Raw genomic sequence first — 16,938 nt, 5'->3', positions numbered from 1 at the left:
ACTAGACAAGTATGTCCTCTTATTTTTTGGAACTGAATTTTGCTGGGGGATTGTATGTAATTAGGGCCCCGCTCTGTGGGTGCCCTTTAGTGATCAGCCTGTCCGTCCGTCCGAGATCTTTTGTCCGGAGCATATCTTCTCTCTCCTTGGCCCAATCTGGCTCATACTTCACCCACAGAGTGCCTTTGGGGAAGGGAAAGGGTGTGCAATGACCTTGAACCATGTTTCTAGGTCTAAGGTCAAGGACATAGCAGAATGATATGAAAAATCCTTGTCCGGAGCATATCTTCTCTCCAGTGTAGCTCATACTTCACTCACATAGTGCCACTGGTCAATGGATATTGAAACGCATACACTTGCTGAAACCAGTAGTATTATAATGACCCACTATTTTATGAGTAAAGATTGCAGACGTTTCAAAGTTTACGGGCCCTCCTGTACTTGTCGGAAATCAAGTAATGACAAAGATGATTAAAAATATGAATTTATTCAGTTAAAAAGCACAGAGTCAAACGCGCTATTTAATGTGGTTCAGGTCTCTAGGTGTTGATATTTTCTCGGGTTGCTGCCTGGCTATTGTAGAAGTTCTGAGAAGGTGATATATAATTTCTGTTGATAACTAGAAGGTACACTTGGTATAGAGAAGGTGTAGAAGGTGACCTATCAACTGAAGGTGTACTTAACTATGGTACCTAACCAAGGTACATATAGTGTAGATAATGTACAGGCTATATAATTGCAGTTATAATTCTAGTAAAAGTTGATATAAGGTGATGGAAGGTGTTGAACTCTCTCTAGTTGCACCTTCTAAGGAAGGTGAGTAGGGATGCTGAATGTGATAAAGAAGGTGGTGATGGTGTTCCTACTAAACATCAGTAGATCATGAATGGAATGTATGTTCAAATCTATGTAACTAATAGAGAAGGTGCAAAATATTCACCTACAGAGCCGGATGGTCTGGCTGAAAGAGTTGCTGCTGACTCATTTTGCTATGTGACCGAAGTGATGATTTCAGGTCGGGATCGGCCTTATATAGTGTTTATCACGTGACCCTTCATAATTATTCATGAAGGAACATGGCGTCTGCCAATGAAAACTGCTGAATTCTGCCTAGAGATTACGACTGATGCAGCTTATTCAAAGTATTTAACGATGTCTTAACCTTCATACGTGAGTAATTAAAAGATGTAGATTCTGTTTATTATGTCTATAAATCATGGTATATGGTATTTAAAGCTGAATCATCTCTCCGAGGTGACGATGTGCAGAGCACGTGTTGACATAATTGTAGCTGGCTAACAGCTTAGTGATTACGCATAGTAATTCTATATAACACAAGTTGCTGATAGACAAAGTTGATAAATAGTTGTCTCTGCCCCTCTAACTAATTGTTAAATCATCTTGGGGTTGTATTTCTTGCTGGATACAAGAGTTATTCGATCCTTGTTTACATGCACTGTAGTACAGTACCGCACAAAAGTAAACATCAATACACATGACAATTGTAACTTCTTCATATCCCAGGAATAATTATTAACTATCATTATTCCTATTAATATTGCATTACGTATATATATTTCATCAATATCAACAATAAATAAATCAATAAATAAATATGACTGTCACAGTGGGTTCATAACAATATGCAGTGACCTTGAGTGAAGTTTCTACGTCAAGGGTAAAGGTCAAAAATAGCCTCTCTGTTTAAAATCTTTGTTCGGTGCATAATTTCTTTCCCTTAAGTCCAGTCAGCCTCAAACCTTACCAATTGACTTAGGGTATGGAACATTTGTGATTTTCCTTCAATATTTCTGATAGAGGATAACAACAATTTTCATAGAGGATATGCAGCATTCGTGATTTTTGTGCCATTTTTTGATTGCGGGTATGGAGCACTCGTGATTTTCGTTCCATTTTTTTTTTATTATAACAAGGATAACATAGAAGCCCTTTAGACTCAAACAACACATCCCTTAATAGAACACAAATGTTCCTCTTCAAAATAAACCCTTTTCAGCTACCTTACATTTTCATGTTCGTTGCTGAAAGCGGGGCCCTTTGAGATGGCCACCATCTCAATGATATCTAGTTTATCCTATTTTGTATAAATTGCGATAAAGAGTGGAAAATGCCCCCGTGTATATGAGTAAGTTGAATTTCTCGTGGAATATTTTCTCAAGAAATAAAATTCAGACTTGCCCCCCAGCTCTTTATATGTACCAAAGATCACGATGAATTGACTTATGTGACAAATTTTCTCAATAATGGTGTTTTCCACATGTGCCGATGCGATTTTCGTGCAACACTAAGGCATTTATGTGTCCGTCACGTGGTCAACAGTCATGTGACATCACAAAAATGCATCATTATAATACCTGATTACACTCTCGTCACATGTTCATTCCAAATTCATACATAGGTTACAAATTGAAATTAAAATCTAGCTCAAATTAAAATGTATATTTTAATGCATATTAAATCTTCGGACAGCCTTATCATAGCTGCGTTGGGTATAACTTTTAAATTCATTCCTCATTTACCGCACCTTGCATATACGTGTAAGGCATAACAATTCAGAATGTATACAAATTTTATTTTAAGAATATAAAACATTTACATGTATATATGAAATAGAAGAGGCACAAAGCATCGATCTGAGAATGGAAACTGAATTTTAAAGTTGCTGATAATATCAATAATAATTTCCTTCGTTTTCGAAAAAAATGTATAACTTTGTAGCGCCAGGTGCGTGTGTGGGTAAAGGCCCCTCTAGGACACAACGTCATGTTATATTTAACGTCATAAACCTAAAACGCGTAAAAAGTTCAATAGAACCAAAACTAAGTCTGATAAGTAATGCCTAATGGAACTCGTAACATGTAATTTGATACAGGGTAAAAGCAATTCGGTGATCTACATAATTACATTGAGCTAAGGCACAATCCAGCATTTGTTTTCAAGTGACAGCCCAGATGGAAAGCACAGCTTAGTATACAAACTGGATTGCACAATCTAGGCATTCTTCAGATCCTTGTTGGCAACATTCCAAGTAAACTCACTTCCAGTGGTGTTCTTATGAAAATATACATCAACTATTTGCTTAACCTGATTTATCAATTTGCTTACCGCACTCTCCTGCAACGTTAATGAAAACATCCGATGTTACCAAAAAATGTATAGACGAACTTATTGTCCCCGCTTTCGCGAAAGTGAGGGGACATTAAATCTCATTTGTCTGTCAGTCTCACCGTCTGTAAGTCTGCCACAGAAACTTTAACCTTGGTCATAACTTTTGAATAAGTACAGAGAGGGCTTTCATATTTCACAGTCATGTGCATTACCTGTGACAAGTACATGTACTTTCTAAGTGGGCCATGAGTTGTGACCTTGACCTTGAAGTTTGACCTACTTATCAAAAACATAACTTTTGAATGAGTACATACAGGGCTTTCTTATTTCACATGTGCATTACCTGTGATAAGACATTTCGAAGTGGGCTATGATTTTTGACCTCGTGACCTTGAAGTTTGACCTACTTATCAAAACCTTTAACCTTGGTCATAACATCTGAATGAGTACAGATAGGAATTTCGTATTTCACAGGTTGCATTATTGTAATTATCATTTTTATTAACTTGGTACATGCATTTATTTCTTTATATTACCTTTCCAAACAAGCTATGATTTTGTTTTACCTCATAACTTTGATGGTTTTACCCTCATGACCTTGAAGTTTTGCTCACATTTTAAATCAATTCTTTAACCTATGTTATATAATTATTAAAAAAAAACAAAACTCAGTATATTAGTAGCATAATGGTATTACAACTGTAAAAAAAAATTACCTAGAAATTATGTTGGTATTATTGTAATTATTGCACATTTTTAATACTCAGTAAATGTATTTGTGTCTTCATATTATTAGCACTATGGTTTCCAGTCAAGCGAGTATGTATAATGTTGATGGCCATGCATTTCACCTCTTAGAGTTTGTTGGCTGTTGAACCAGCTAGGTACAACATATTTATGACCATGAATCTCACCTCCACATTATGTTGGCTATTGTACCAGGTAGGTACATTAAATACCCTTTATCATTAATTATTCATATACTAAATGTTGTTGTTTATTCAATTTTTCACCATCTATTTCATATTTAAACTGTTCTTATTGTAAAAGTAGAATAAAAGGATGAAAGAGCAGTACAATTGATTCCAAGGGATTAACTATCTTGCCTTCTGAAGAAATTCCAGAACCTAATCTTTATTTGTCACATTCAGAAAGAACTCAAAAGGGAGAAGGACAAAATACATCACCAAGAGACAAGAAATACATTAGATGAATCGCAGAAACAAAAACAGAAGAAGAAGGACAAAAAACAACAACTAAAGAGAAGAAATACATAAGATGAATCACAGAAAGAACTCAAAAGGGAGAAGGACAAAACACATCACAAAGTGAAACGAAATTCATTTGATGATTCACAGAAACAAAAACAGAGGGAGAAGTAAAAGACAACACCAAGAGAGACGAAATACATTATATCGAATAAAGAAACAACAACAAAGGGAGAAAGACAAAATACATCATCAAGTGACACAAAATGCATTAGATGAATCGCAGAAACGAAAACAGAGAGAGTAAAAGAAAAGACAACAACTAAAGAGAAGAAATACATTAGGTGAAACACAGAAAGAACTCCAAAGAGAAAAGGACAAAACACATCACCAAGTGACACGAAATACATAAGATGAATCAAAGGAACAACAACGAAGGGAGAAAGACAAAACACAACACCAAGTGACACGAAATACATTAGATGGATCGCGGAAACGAAACCCGAGAGAGAAGAACAAAAGACAACAACAAAAAAGGAGAAGTACATTAGATGAATCAAAGAAACAACAACAAAGGGAGAAGGACAAACAACAACACCAAGAAAAGCGTTCAAACTTGACAATTCAAACAACTGTTGACAATTTCCTTCCAGTAATAATTAAAGGACCAGATTATTGTTGTGTTTCTTGCAAGCGTCTTCTATACAGAACAACTGTTTTTGTGTTATAGGCAATTCTCTTACCCCCAAGGTTTCAGGATTTTCACTCTTCTTATGGTGTCATTAATGAGAAAACAAACAATGATAAATTATGGATTTGTCAAACTTGCCAATCCAACTTAAAGAGAAGAGATATGCTATCCCAGTGCATAGCAAATGGACTCCAGCTAGACTGCATACCTCAAGTACTGAAGGAGCTTTGTCTTTTGGAAATTAAGTTAATATCTAAAACGCTACCTTTCATGAAAACTGTAGCACGGCAGAGAGGAGCTCAACAAGAACTCAGTGGACAAGTTGTTTTAGTGCCTTCTGACCTTTCCAAAGTTGTTCACTCATTACCAAGAACATCTGCAGAATCTCAAATAACACTAGCACTGAAGAGACGTCTTTCAGACAAGCATGCTGTACATAAACAATGCATCAGGCCACAGTGTATATAATCCGAGCCCTCCAGTACTTAAAAAGAAATTCTCCATACTATAAAGATATTGATGTCAATGAATATTGGACTTGTGACCTTCCATTTACTCAAGAAAATGCTAATATTGCACAGGATGACACAGTAGTGGACACTGAAGACGAGGTTGATGAAGTAGCGCCTGTTGAAATCAGAGAATATATTCAACAAAAAGAGGCACTGAATTATGTGACATGCTTTCAGACCACTCATGGACCCACAGTTGGATCAGATGCAATTTTAAACATTGCCCTGCAGAGGGACAAAGGCCCAGTTCTACAAATACAGAACCAAACTGGGAATGTTTAGCATTTCCTCACCTACTTCCTCACGGAAGAAATAAATGTAAAGAGAGTTGTTAAACTTTCAGGAAAAAAGTATGCTAATGTTCGACTACTGTCTACAGATACCAGATTTTCGGAGTACCCAGAGTATGTTTTCCAAATGCTCGATTTATTAGAAAAACAACAGGTACAAAATTCGATTTCAATCACAACTAGAAAATCAAACCATGACGACATATCAGTTGGGCAGCTGAAGGATCCCACAAGGTTCCATCGACTTTTTACAGAAGACCATCTTTACGCCACCTTTAGAAGAACGCCTCAATATTGGCTAGATATGCTTGCAAAGTTGAGACAGTTGGGCCTTTACACTTTCTTTTTGACAGGTTCAGCTGCAGAATTCCGTTGGCCCGAAGTTACACAAGTTATTGCTCAAAGGTAAGGAACCACATTGACTGTTGATGATATTAATGCTATTGTCTGGAACACAAACAGACATTGGATGCAGAGAAACCCAGTTATTGCTGTAAGACAAAGAGGTTATATCTTTTAACAATTGTGGACAAAGGTGTCATACTCAGTGGTGCCCAACCAATAGGTCAAATACTGAACTACGATTTAAGAAAAGAAATGCAAGGACGTAGAACGAAACATTTCCATATTTGCTATCTATCTACGTGAAAGATGCACCTCGTACATGTATAGATATCAACACAGATGAGGAATGCATAGCATTCATAGACACACATATAAAATGTCACATCCCTTCAGAAGATTACCCTCTGCATGATTTTGTTGTATGAAGGCAAACTCACCACCATTCTCGGACATGCAAGAAAAAGACCGCTTGGTGTAGATTTGGTTACCCAAGATGTCCTACTTCAAAAACCGTGATTTCAAGGGTTTCAAAGAATGAAAATTCAGCAAAATTAATGTAAAAAATCTTCCAAAATACAGAGCAAGGTGTACACAGCTTTTTCGTCTGCATCAGACAGTAATGCTTCATTTAGGAAGTGCTTTAGTCGGCTAACATCACGGAGAAAGAGTATATCAATGCTCTTAAAATCTCAAAAAATCGTACAACAGTGATAATGAAGAGAAGTATTTCAGAAGTATATGGCAACAACTACAATCCACATATTCTCCAGGCACTTCGCTCGAATATGGATATCCAGTTCATCACAAATTGTGGGCCTACATTGCCTATTTGACATCCTACATCTGCAAGCCAGAGCGAAGTATGAGAATGGCCTGTAAGGAATCAGGAAACAAGCCAATGAAAAATACCCTACGCGATATTGGTGATTTCTCCAGAAAGTCTTGAGAACATGAGGCAATAGCAAGAATTTTTTCCTTTTCTCTAAGGAAATCAAACAATGAAGTGCTTTTTGTACAAACTGGTTTCAAAGAAAATCGCACACGCTTAATTAAACCTCGCCACATATTAGAAAACATGGAGGATGGCGATAGTGATTTGTATGTGTCCAGTATTCATGAAAAATATTCAAAACGTCCGGATAACATGGAGAATCTTTGGCTTGCAGATTTTGGTTCTAATTATGAAACAAATAAAACTTCCTTAGATGAAGATTACATTGAAGAAGGAGAAGTTAAGTCGCAGACACCAGCATAAGAAATAAAATTTGTTTGAAAGATGGAATGGGTACAATAACAAAGCGAAGAAAGGCACGTTTCATAAGATAAAATTATGTTTCCAAAGAGCGAGATGAAGAAATATATTGTCATCGTCTGCTGTTGCTGTACATGCCATGGAGGTCAGAATCACAGTTGAAGAGTTCATCATATACAAAGAGAAGTTGTTAGAAGTAAAGTCAGACATTATCAATAATATCACTAACTGTGTACCTTTTTATGATCCTCTAACAAAAAAATACTATAGTTAACTATAGTCAACTATAGTGATAACTTTGACACTATGAAAACTTTGATTTACTACAGTGATAACTTTGACACTTTGATTTACTATAGTTTAAACTATGAAAAACTTTGATTTACTATAGTGATCACTATGAAAACTTTGATTTACTATGGTGAAAACTTTGATTTACTATAGTGATAACTTTGAAAACTTTGATTTACTATAGCGATCACTTTGACACTATAGTGATCACTTTGAAAACTTTGATTTGCTATAGTGATCACTTTGAAAACTTTGATTTACTATAGTGATCACTTTGACACTATAGTGATCACTTTGAAAACTTTGATTTGCTATAGTGATAACTTTGACACTTTGATTTACTATAGTAAACTATAGTATTTTTTGTTAGGGATATGAAGTTGAAGCTGCACTAGAAGATTATGATCCCAATGGAGCTTCATCTGAAATCTGGAATGAATTGGCTTTTGGTGTTGAGCAAGAACGTTTGGAAGAGCAAGAAAGTGGCAGTGCTTGCGTACACCCATATCTTGACCGAATTTCCTTCCTGAAGAGGTATCGGATGATGCTAATTACCAAGCACCACAATACAGCATTGGAAAGACTCAGCTTGTGTCTGATCCCAAGTTTTATGAAATGATTGAGGAACGTTTTCTCTTTGATTACCTATATTTCTAGGCAACACGCACAAGAGTTTCTGCAGACTCTTTTTCAGCACCAAAACCCTTTTACATATTTCTAAGTGGAGAGGGCGGAGTGGGAACAACGCATGTTGTTAATGCTATCTATGAGGGTCTCTCAAAGGCACTGAGGTCAAGATTTTGAGAGAAGGCTGAGAAGCCAGGTCATGATCCAGACAAGCCCACCATACTGATGACAGCATCAACTGGAAAGGCTGCTTCCAGCATAAATGGACCAACTCTGCACTCGGCATTCTGACTCCCAGTAAAAGAAAAATTAAAATCGTTTGAATTCAAAAAGTTATCATTAGAGAAGCTGAACTTTTTGCGGTGCAATTATGTTCACCTAAAGGTTATTATTGCAGATGAGATATCAATGTTTGGAGCAACTTCTTTAGAATACCTTCATCTGACTATGCAAGACATATTCACTGGGCGAGACAGCAACAATCCAATCGGCGGAATATCAGTACTAGCTGTTGGAGACTTGCTACAGTTAAACCCAGTCGGAGATAGGGCAGTATTCAAACCAAGTTCAAATACTGTCTACAGTGCTCCTGTTGGATCTCTCTGGCAGTAACACTTCACACTTTATGAACACACAGAAATCGTACGACTAAAAGATGATCCTAAGTTTGCTGAAGTTCTGTCAAGAGTAAGAACTGGTGAAACATCTGATGAAGACAAAGTTATGCTAAAAGATCTTCAAGATACATATACCTCTGCATTCCCCAAAGATGCAGTGCATCTCTGTATGACTAATAGCCAGTTTGATGACTACAACATTCAGAAGCTGCAGGAACTTCCTGCACCACATGTTTCAGAGAAAGTTAGAGACAGCATGCATGACCTACACACGAACTTGGAAGAAGTCACCATTAATTCTACCAACATATATCAAACAGGTGGTATACCGTCCTCTTTGACATTTGCTTACTCGCATAATGCTGACCAAGAACTACGATATTGCAAATCACCTTGTTAATGAAGTTATTGTAACACTTGTGGACTACAATATGGACAGTTATACTTGAAGTTTGATTGATTGATTGTATGTTGTTTTTCGTCCCATTCGAGAATTTTTCACTCATATAGAGACGTCACCATATACCGATGAAGGGCTTCAAATTTTGACCTTTACTCGGCACTCAGGGCCATTGAGCAGTGAGGGATCTTTATCGTGCCAACGCCTGCCGTGACATGGGGCCTCAGTTTTTAAGGTCTCATCCGAAGGACCCGCAACTTTCACTTCAAAGTGCCGAGCGCATGGCGAAGGAACAGTTGCTACCCATTTTTCATCGACTTAGGTCAGTCGCGGCCGAGATTCGAACTCACGACCTCCCGATCACGGAGCGAGCGCTCTACCTTGAAGTTTGAAAAAGATGTCATTGGGCAATATGCAAGGAAAAGTTCACCTCCACATTTGAAGCATGCTGTTCCAATTCAAGCAATAAGTGTCCGCTTTATATTAGCATCTCATTGCAGTGTACCTGTAGAGAGAAAGATGTACCCAGTGACACTAGCATATGCCCAGACTGCACATAAATCTCATGGAAGCACGTATGAATACATGATAGCAGACTTTACGCGATTAACAAAATCACCGCCACCGCAAGGTCTAGCTTACTCCATGATTAGCAGGGCAACATCAAGACGAGGTATAAAGATAGTGAACTTTAATGTGGGTGACATTAAAGTCAATAAACATGCATTTGAGGAAATGGATCGAATGAGGAGAGAATCACATATATCCTGTTCAATGCCATTGTCTGAAAAGGAACAAGGAAAACTTGCAGTAGGACACATTAATATCCGAACATTAGCAAAGCATGCTGTCGATTTGCAAAATGACAATGCCATACAGAATTTAGACATCCTATGTGTTCAAGAAACACATATTCGCCAGTTCCAAAAAAAATCATAATCTTCGAGTACATTCAGCATTTCACAGTGCAACAAAGCACGGACTTGCAGTATATGTATCATCCAAAGAAAATGCCACCAATTTACAAGTCCCCTCATCAGATGCTTGTCAAGCCATGGCAGTTCACATTCCATGTGAACCAGTATTGATTGTTGCCTTGTATCGGCCACCGGGACCTGCAATTGAAGATTCCCTACATTGTTTTCAGGCTCTATCGTTGGACATTGAATCAAAAAAGGTTTCTCACGTTATTTTAGGACATTTCAATCTTGATCCGAATAGTACCACCTTTGTCAGCCTTCTCTCAAAATCAAGGTTTGTAACATCATCAGTGGCCCAACCCACGTGAATGAAAATACCCTTGACCTCAATTTAACCAAAGATTTAGATCTTCATGGATATACTTATCCAGTACCATATACTGACCATCATGTGGTGTGGCCAAGCATCGGCAAAAAAGAACTCCAGTCAAGTACCTGTATGACAATTTAGACTCTAAACAGTTATACATGTGTGCACTTTTGGTGATCCACATCAGAAGTATTTTTAAGTATTTCTTTTGACCCAATTCAAACATTAAAGAAGCCATGATTTCATTTTCCATTCCTTATCTGAAATGTGTTACTTCTTTGTGATTTTGAAGGAAACTTTTGGTCAACTTTCATACATGTTGTGCATCACCTTTGATTAACCTTTCTACATTTTTTACAGGGCATTTTGCCTAACTAAAATTCAACATCATAAAAATCGGACAAAGTTACTTTACTGAAGATACCTGTTTATATATATTAATCAGTGTGAGCAATGTTCAGAAAATACATGTTTGCAAAGAAACTTTATCACTTTTATGTGTACTTCACTATTTTTTATGTAAGGTGGACAGACAGGACGGACAAGACAGTTACAATATACCATAGATCATTGCACCCCAACCAATAAAACCCTGAAAGCGGACCACAGTTCTCTAAATTTGCTTGTTATAACCGGCGATGTTTTGTGAATTAACTATTGTATATTTGAATATATGTTTACATTATATGTACAACGATTAAAAGTTGTGGAAACGTTACACTACAAATTCAGACTACTGCTAATAAAGCGTAATTTAAAAGCATATTTTTCGCTATTACAGGTACATGAGTTTGTGTGAAATTCACATAAGTACAAAATTATAGGGTATGGAAACCACCTCTTCTTTCCTCCAAAATATTTTTTAAGAGAAGGCAAGAGAAAACAAATTTTACGAAAATTCACAAGTAAAATTAATTGACGAGTCGAGAGAAAGAAAGAAAAAAAACTCTTCGAAAATTGTCAACACGAGTGACAAAAATGATTCAGTATAGTAACTACAATTTTACGAAAGAACACTTGTGCGAAATATTTCAAAGGAAATATAACTGTTCGAATGAAAATTGTTGGGTACGGGTGACCTAAATATAACGAGTCGAGAAAAAAGAATATTGATTTGAACAGGACAATATGAGTATTCAAAATTTTCGTATTAACTTTTTACAAGAACGCTAATACGATAAAACAACACCAAATACTAGTGAAAAATGAAAATACAAAAATAATTGAATCGTGATATCACCAAGTGTTCAATATTAGGTAAATACGACCCACAAGTGAAAAATAACATGGCAAATTAGACGAACTCTTGGAACTTTGCAACCAATGTGAAATATAACGCCTGTTAACAATTGCAACAGTTTCCTAAAATTTCAAATTGACTAAAGGCAAAATATTAGAAAATATTTCAATGTGTGTTTTTATTCACTAGTGACAAGTCACATATTTTTAAAAATATTGAAAAATAAATAATAAAGTTATATAGAAAGATTATTATAGTAAGTTTAACCAATGAATTATCAGTAAAATGTGTGAATTTGCCATAGAGAACGTTATGGCAACGAGCCTGAAGTGAAATATGCATATAGTAATAAACTTGCTAACAAATAAAGAGAAAATGTCAATTTTTTCCACCATTTACAAAAGGGTGGTGGGGGGCGTACGTATCTACTTCTGCTCCTTAAATATCTGCGGAATTCTGAGCAAAGTACTAGTATTTCTTCCTGCTAACTTTAATTAAAGAATAGCAGAAACTATTTTATAATAATTGATTCACTAGCTGTGGTAAAATTCACTGTGGAACTTTTCAGAAAATATCTTACGACAAAATTTTTACAATTCTCCTAAAAAGTATCTTAAGTTGTAAAAGGTCACAAAATTTTTTTATACTTCTAAAACATTCAAATCCTCTAGAAAAAAAATTTTAATATCTTTATCAAAGAAAGATTGATACAGTTGTAATTTTGAACTAAGTCAAGATTTTTCGTGAAAAGGGTACAGTATCGTGCTTTAAATTTCCTTGCGTCAACAATTTTATTCATGTTTCTGCTTTTGGAAAGTAAATATTCAACTAACTGCGGAATTCTAAACAAAGTACTAGTATTTCTTCCTGCTAACTTTACTTAAATATTAGCAGAAACTATTTTATAATAATTGATTCACTAGCTGTGGTAAAATTCAATTCCCTGCGCTTACGCGAGATTTAATCCAGAAAAACAAAAAAAGTCATGTGAGTAATTATTAAAACTGTATATTATTATGTTATCTAGCACTTTACATGTATTATGATTGTGACCTTTTCTATCACACAGGTTTCGACAGCTAGACAGATATTACACCTCGTACATTTCTTATTTACCGATATTTGATTAAAAATTTTCTATAATTAATTAGATATACAAACTCCCTAAACCTTTAAGACAAACAAGACAGTAACTACAGAGATATACCATACATTGTAACTAGTGTCCTGTATAAAACTGTGGAACTTTTCAGAAAGTATCTTACGAGTACGACAATTTTTTTCCCATTTCTCCTTAAATGTATCTTAAGTTGTAAAAGGTCACCAAAAATCTAGTATTTCTAATACGTTCGAATCCATTAGAAACAATTAATATCTTTATCAAACAAGAAATTATAGAGTTGTCAAATTTTGAATTAAGATGTTTTTGTTAAAAGGTTACTGTAGCATACTTTGAATTTCCTTGCGTCAACAATTTTATTCATGTTTCTGCTTTTGGAAAGTAAATATTCAATTTCCTTTCCACAGCCTTAGGCAAGAATGCGTAATGGTAAAAAAATAGAGATTCTTGGATTTCTGGCCCCTCTGCTGTTCTGGACCCATGATGATATTTGAAATGGATCGAAGAGGAAGTTGTTTCCTATCAGCTGATTAATTTACAAAAGTTTGCAATTATTATGTTATAAACTTATAGACCCTAAGATACGCGACGGGCTGGGTTTGATAAAAAGCATTTACCGGATTCCCATACCCTTTATACTTTGGAATCTATAGGTTCCGCTTAATAGGCAAGCTTACAATGTAAGTGTCAAAAGAAAGAGGTAACTCAGTTGACAACAGAAGAGGGAATGGGAAAAAAGTTCTTGCCAATGGAAGGATGACCCTTGCGCCGAAACCTTTTGACATTAGGATCCCAATGCTTATTCTATAGCACAATGAACTTTTTCCATTTTCTTCTCGTACCCCCCCCCCCCAAGCCCCTTTCACGTTTACATTCGTTTACATTCTTAAAAATTTCCGACCGACGAGAAGAGCTGAAAGTTCGTCAAAATTTTTTGTCCTAGCTTGCTTACATATTTTTCAGTACATTGTCTGATCGTAATTATGTCAAATCATACCGTGGCAAACTGGTATTATTTTCCTTTTCGTGTATTTTTTTAACCATTCATATATTAATTGGCATTGTATGTAAATTCAATTGCAGCTTTCTGTATTTGTTGATATGGTGCGTTTCCCGAAGTTCAAAAATAACTTAAGCGCATTATATTCGAGACCATGGCAAGTTAACTGTTGTTCTTTGAACAGGCTTATTAGCTAGTCTTTGTAATACATCTTATGAAACATGTAGCTGTACTTTATTTCCGAGGATATATCAGTAACTAGGTGAACAATACAAGGGTTTCCCATCGTCCTGGTTTAATTGCCAACCCTAAACCTATAAGTACTAACATTTACATTGGCGCGAAGCTCTATATGTTAAAAAATGTCTAGTTGGTTTTTACGACACGGTAGCTCAGTCGGTAGAGCGCTCGCTCACTGATCGGAAGGTCGTGTGTTCGAATCACGGCTGCGACTAACCTAAGTAGATAAAAAATAGGTAGCAGCTGTCTCTTTGCCAAGCGCTCGGCACTTTGAAGTGAAAGTTGCAGGTCCTTCAGATGAGACCTTAAAAACAGAGGTCGCGTGTCACAGTAGGCGTTGGCACGATAAAGAACCCTCACTGCTCAATGGTTCTGAGTGCCGAGTAAAGGTCTTAATTTTAAACCCTTCACCCATATGGTGACGTCTCTATATGAGTTAAAATTCTCGAACGGGACGTAAAACAACATACAATCGACATTCAATCAATATAATTGATTTGAACCATCATGATAAAATTAAAGGACGATACATACAATAATTTTTTCAGTATCTTTGTAAATTACTTCGATAGTAAGAAATGAATTAAAATTGTAAACTACTGTATTTATAAGTGATATATTTTAAGGACAAATTGCTATATTCAAATCAGTTAGCTTAGAGAAGCTTTTACAATTAGATATAGAATGGCTATTTTGTGAAACATTCTTATTGTAATACCCTTGAAAACTGTTACAATTAATGGATAGTCGTGAGTTGAACAATATAATTTTATATGATTCCGTTAACAGAAAATGAGCATGGAAAGAACTCTTTTTTTTTCTCTGTTTATATGGCGAAGGCAGACATTTTATTCATTGTAGTCTAAATTACATATTTCCACTTTCATATCAAAAGGAGTTCTGACTTTCATTAATATTTTGTACCATAAAATGTTAGCTTAGACTGAAAACAAAAGGAAATGGTTCTTTCCACTTTTATTAAATATTCACAACACAGTGATTAAAAAAATCCTTAAACATTTTTTTTTATTCTTAAAATTGTCAACTCTTCAATAAGTCTGGCACAGTTCGAGTGTCACTAACGGTTTCATGAGTTCTGATATTCTGCGAGTTCATTTGATGAAGTTATCAACTGTTTGCGTATTTTTAGTTGAGGTATTAAGAGGAATTTCTTCATTATCATCTTCTTGATCGACGACCATTTGAGTGGTTTGAGCAATTGTATGTCCATTTCCATTTTCTTTCTCGTGATCTTTCGTCAGATGAAAGATTTTAAAGCACTCGAGGCGTATAGATTTATCCATTGCCCCATATACAACTGGATTACAGCAATTACCTATTGCAAAGAAAACTGTAATCGCAACATAGAAATCGGCGCTTAATTGTAATTGTTTGTCTATGGATCTCACTATTCCATAGGGCATGTATCCGATAACTATTAAAAGAAACACCATTCCAAACATCTTAGTGATCTTGACTTCTCGCTTTAGCCACTCTTTTTGGCGCGAAGCTCTGAAGGCTCTAGATGATTGGTGAACCTTGATAAAAATAGCTATATAGCAGACAACAAGGATGATGGATGGGAGGATCATGAGAAACACAATGACGAGGATGTTATACGGACCATAGTTCTTCTTAACGATGCACCTTAGTAATCTTTCTTCATAGTACGCCATTTGTCCGAGAGAAGGTTGTGCTAGAAATAAGAGGGGTATTACTCTTGCAAACACCAGTACGAAGCAAGTATACGCCTTCTTTGATATTTTCTTGTAGAAATTGTTAAATACGACCACTATCAGGCGATGAATTGCAATAAGCCCTGTATGCCATAAGGATGACCCCATAAATAAAACAGTAAAGTGCGTTGCTAGTTCACATCCCAATATACCTGTAGGGAATTTCCCCAGAAAGTACGATAACATCACCAGATTGTTATTGAATCCGAGGTTTATTATGTCGTTGATGCAGAGGCTAATGATGAAAATATTAATAATGTTGCTCAAATCTCTCTTAGAAAAGATGACTACTAGAATGAGTATATTGGCAAACAAGCCCCATAACAAAGCAACGAGCATCACAATACCGCCCATATATAAAGCGGTATTGGAAGGACCCGTGGCATGAAAACTTTCGTTTGACGACCCGTTGTAGCCAAGGTTGAGGTTTGAGAATGCTTCATAAATGTTAGTCAAATTAGCGGTGGTATTAACATGTGTCATATTCGTATTTTTTTCTAAGATCTTCTTTCTAAAATGTGAAATGGAAAAGAAATATGTTTTGTTGTTTGAGGCTTTGCAGTGCACATAAACTCAAGAATCCATTATCAATATGGAAAGCTCTGGTGATTCATTAATAACTCATTTTCACTTCCAACGTTTTCTCATTGCCTGGAGTATTACGAATGCGTTCCTATAATAGGTAGCTATATGACAGTAATTACAATAATGGTAATCCAACGACAGCTGCATATATCTCGATGAATTCTTATTGTCATTTACTTATATTTTGTAAATGTAAGATGTAGTATTATGAGACAATACGGGATATTCTCTTTCACTTTCGATAGATGGTTTTGAATTCTTGATCCGTTCAGATGCAAAACGTTCCAATTTGTTCTACTCAAGACTGTCTCTGCAAATAGAATGAATAAATAAGCCATTATAATTATTCCATGTGTATAATTCAT

The 16,938-nt window shown here is 35.8% G+C and overlaps 1 protein-coding gene across 1 annotated transcript; it reads right to left on the bottom strand.

Annotated features, from left to right (window-relative positions):
• Positions 1-15,340: 15,340 nt before the first annotated feature.
• Positions 15,341-16,565, bottom strand: LOC133183768 (melatonin receptor type 1B-A-like). Its single transcript, XM_061318677.1, has one exon. It carries the CDS (start codon positions 16,469-16,471, stop codon positions 15,365-15,367), a length of 1,107 nt encoding a protein of 368 aa, XP_061174661.1. The 5' UTR covers positions 16,472-16,565; the 3' UTR covers positions 15,341-15,364.
• Between the last annotated feature and the right edge of the window lie 373 nt (positions 16,566-16,938).

Source organism: Saccostrea echinata, unplaced genomic scaffold (genome assembly GCF_033153115.1).
Source record: "Saccostrea echinata isolate AGI-Se365-2 ecotype Australia unplaced genomic scaffold, CSIRO_AGI_Sech_v1 ptg000009l, whole genome shotgun sequence".
Lineage (NCBI taxonomy): Eukaryota > Metazoa > Mollusca > Bivalvia > Ostreida > Ostreidae > Saccostrea > Saccostrea echinata.
Note: the sequence above shows the minus strand (reverse complement) of the source record. Positions and strands in the feature narration are given on the sequence as shown.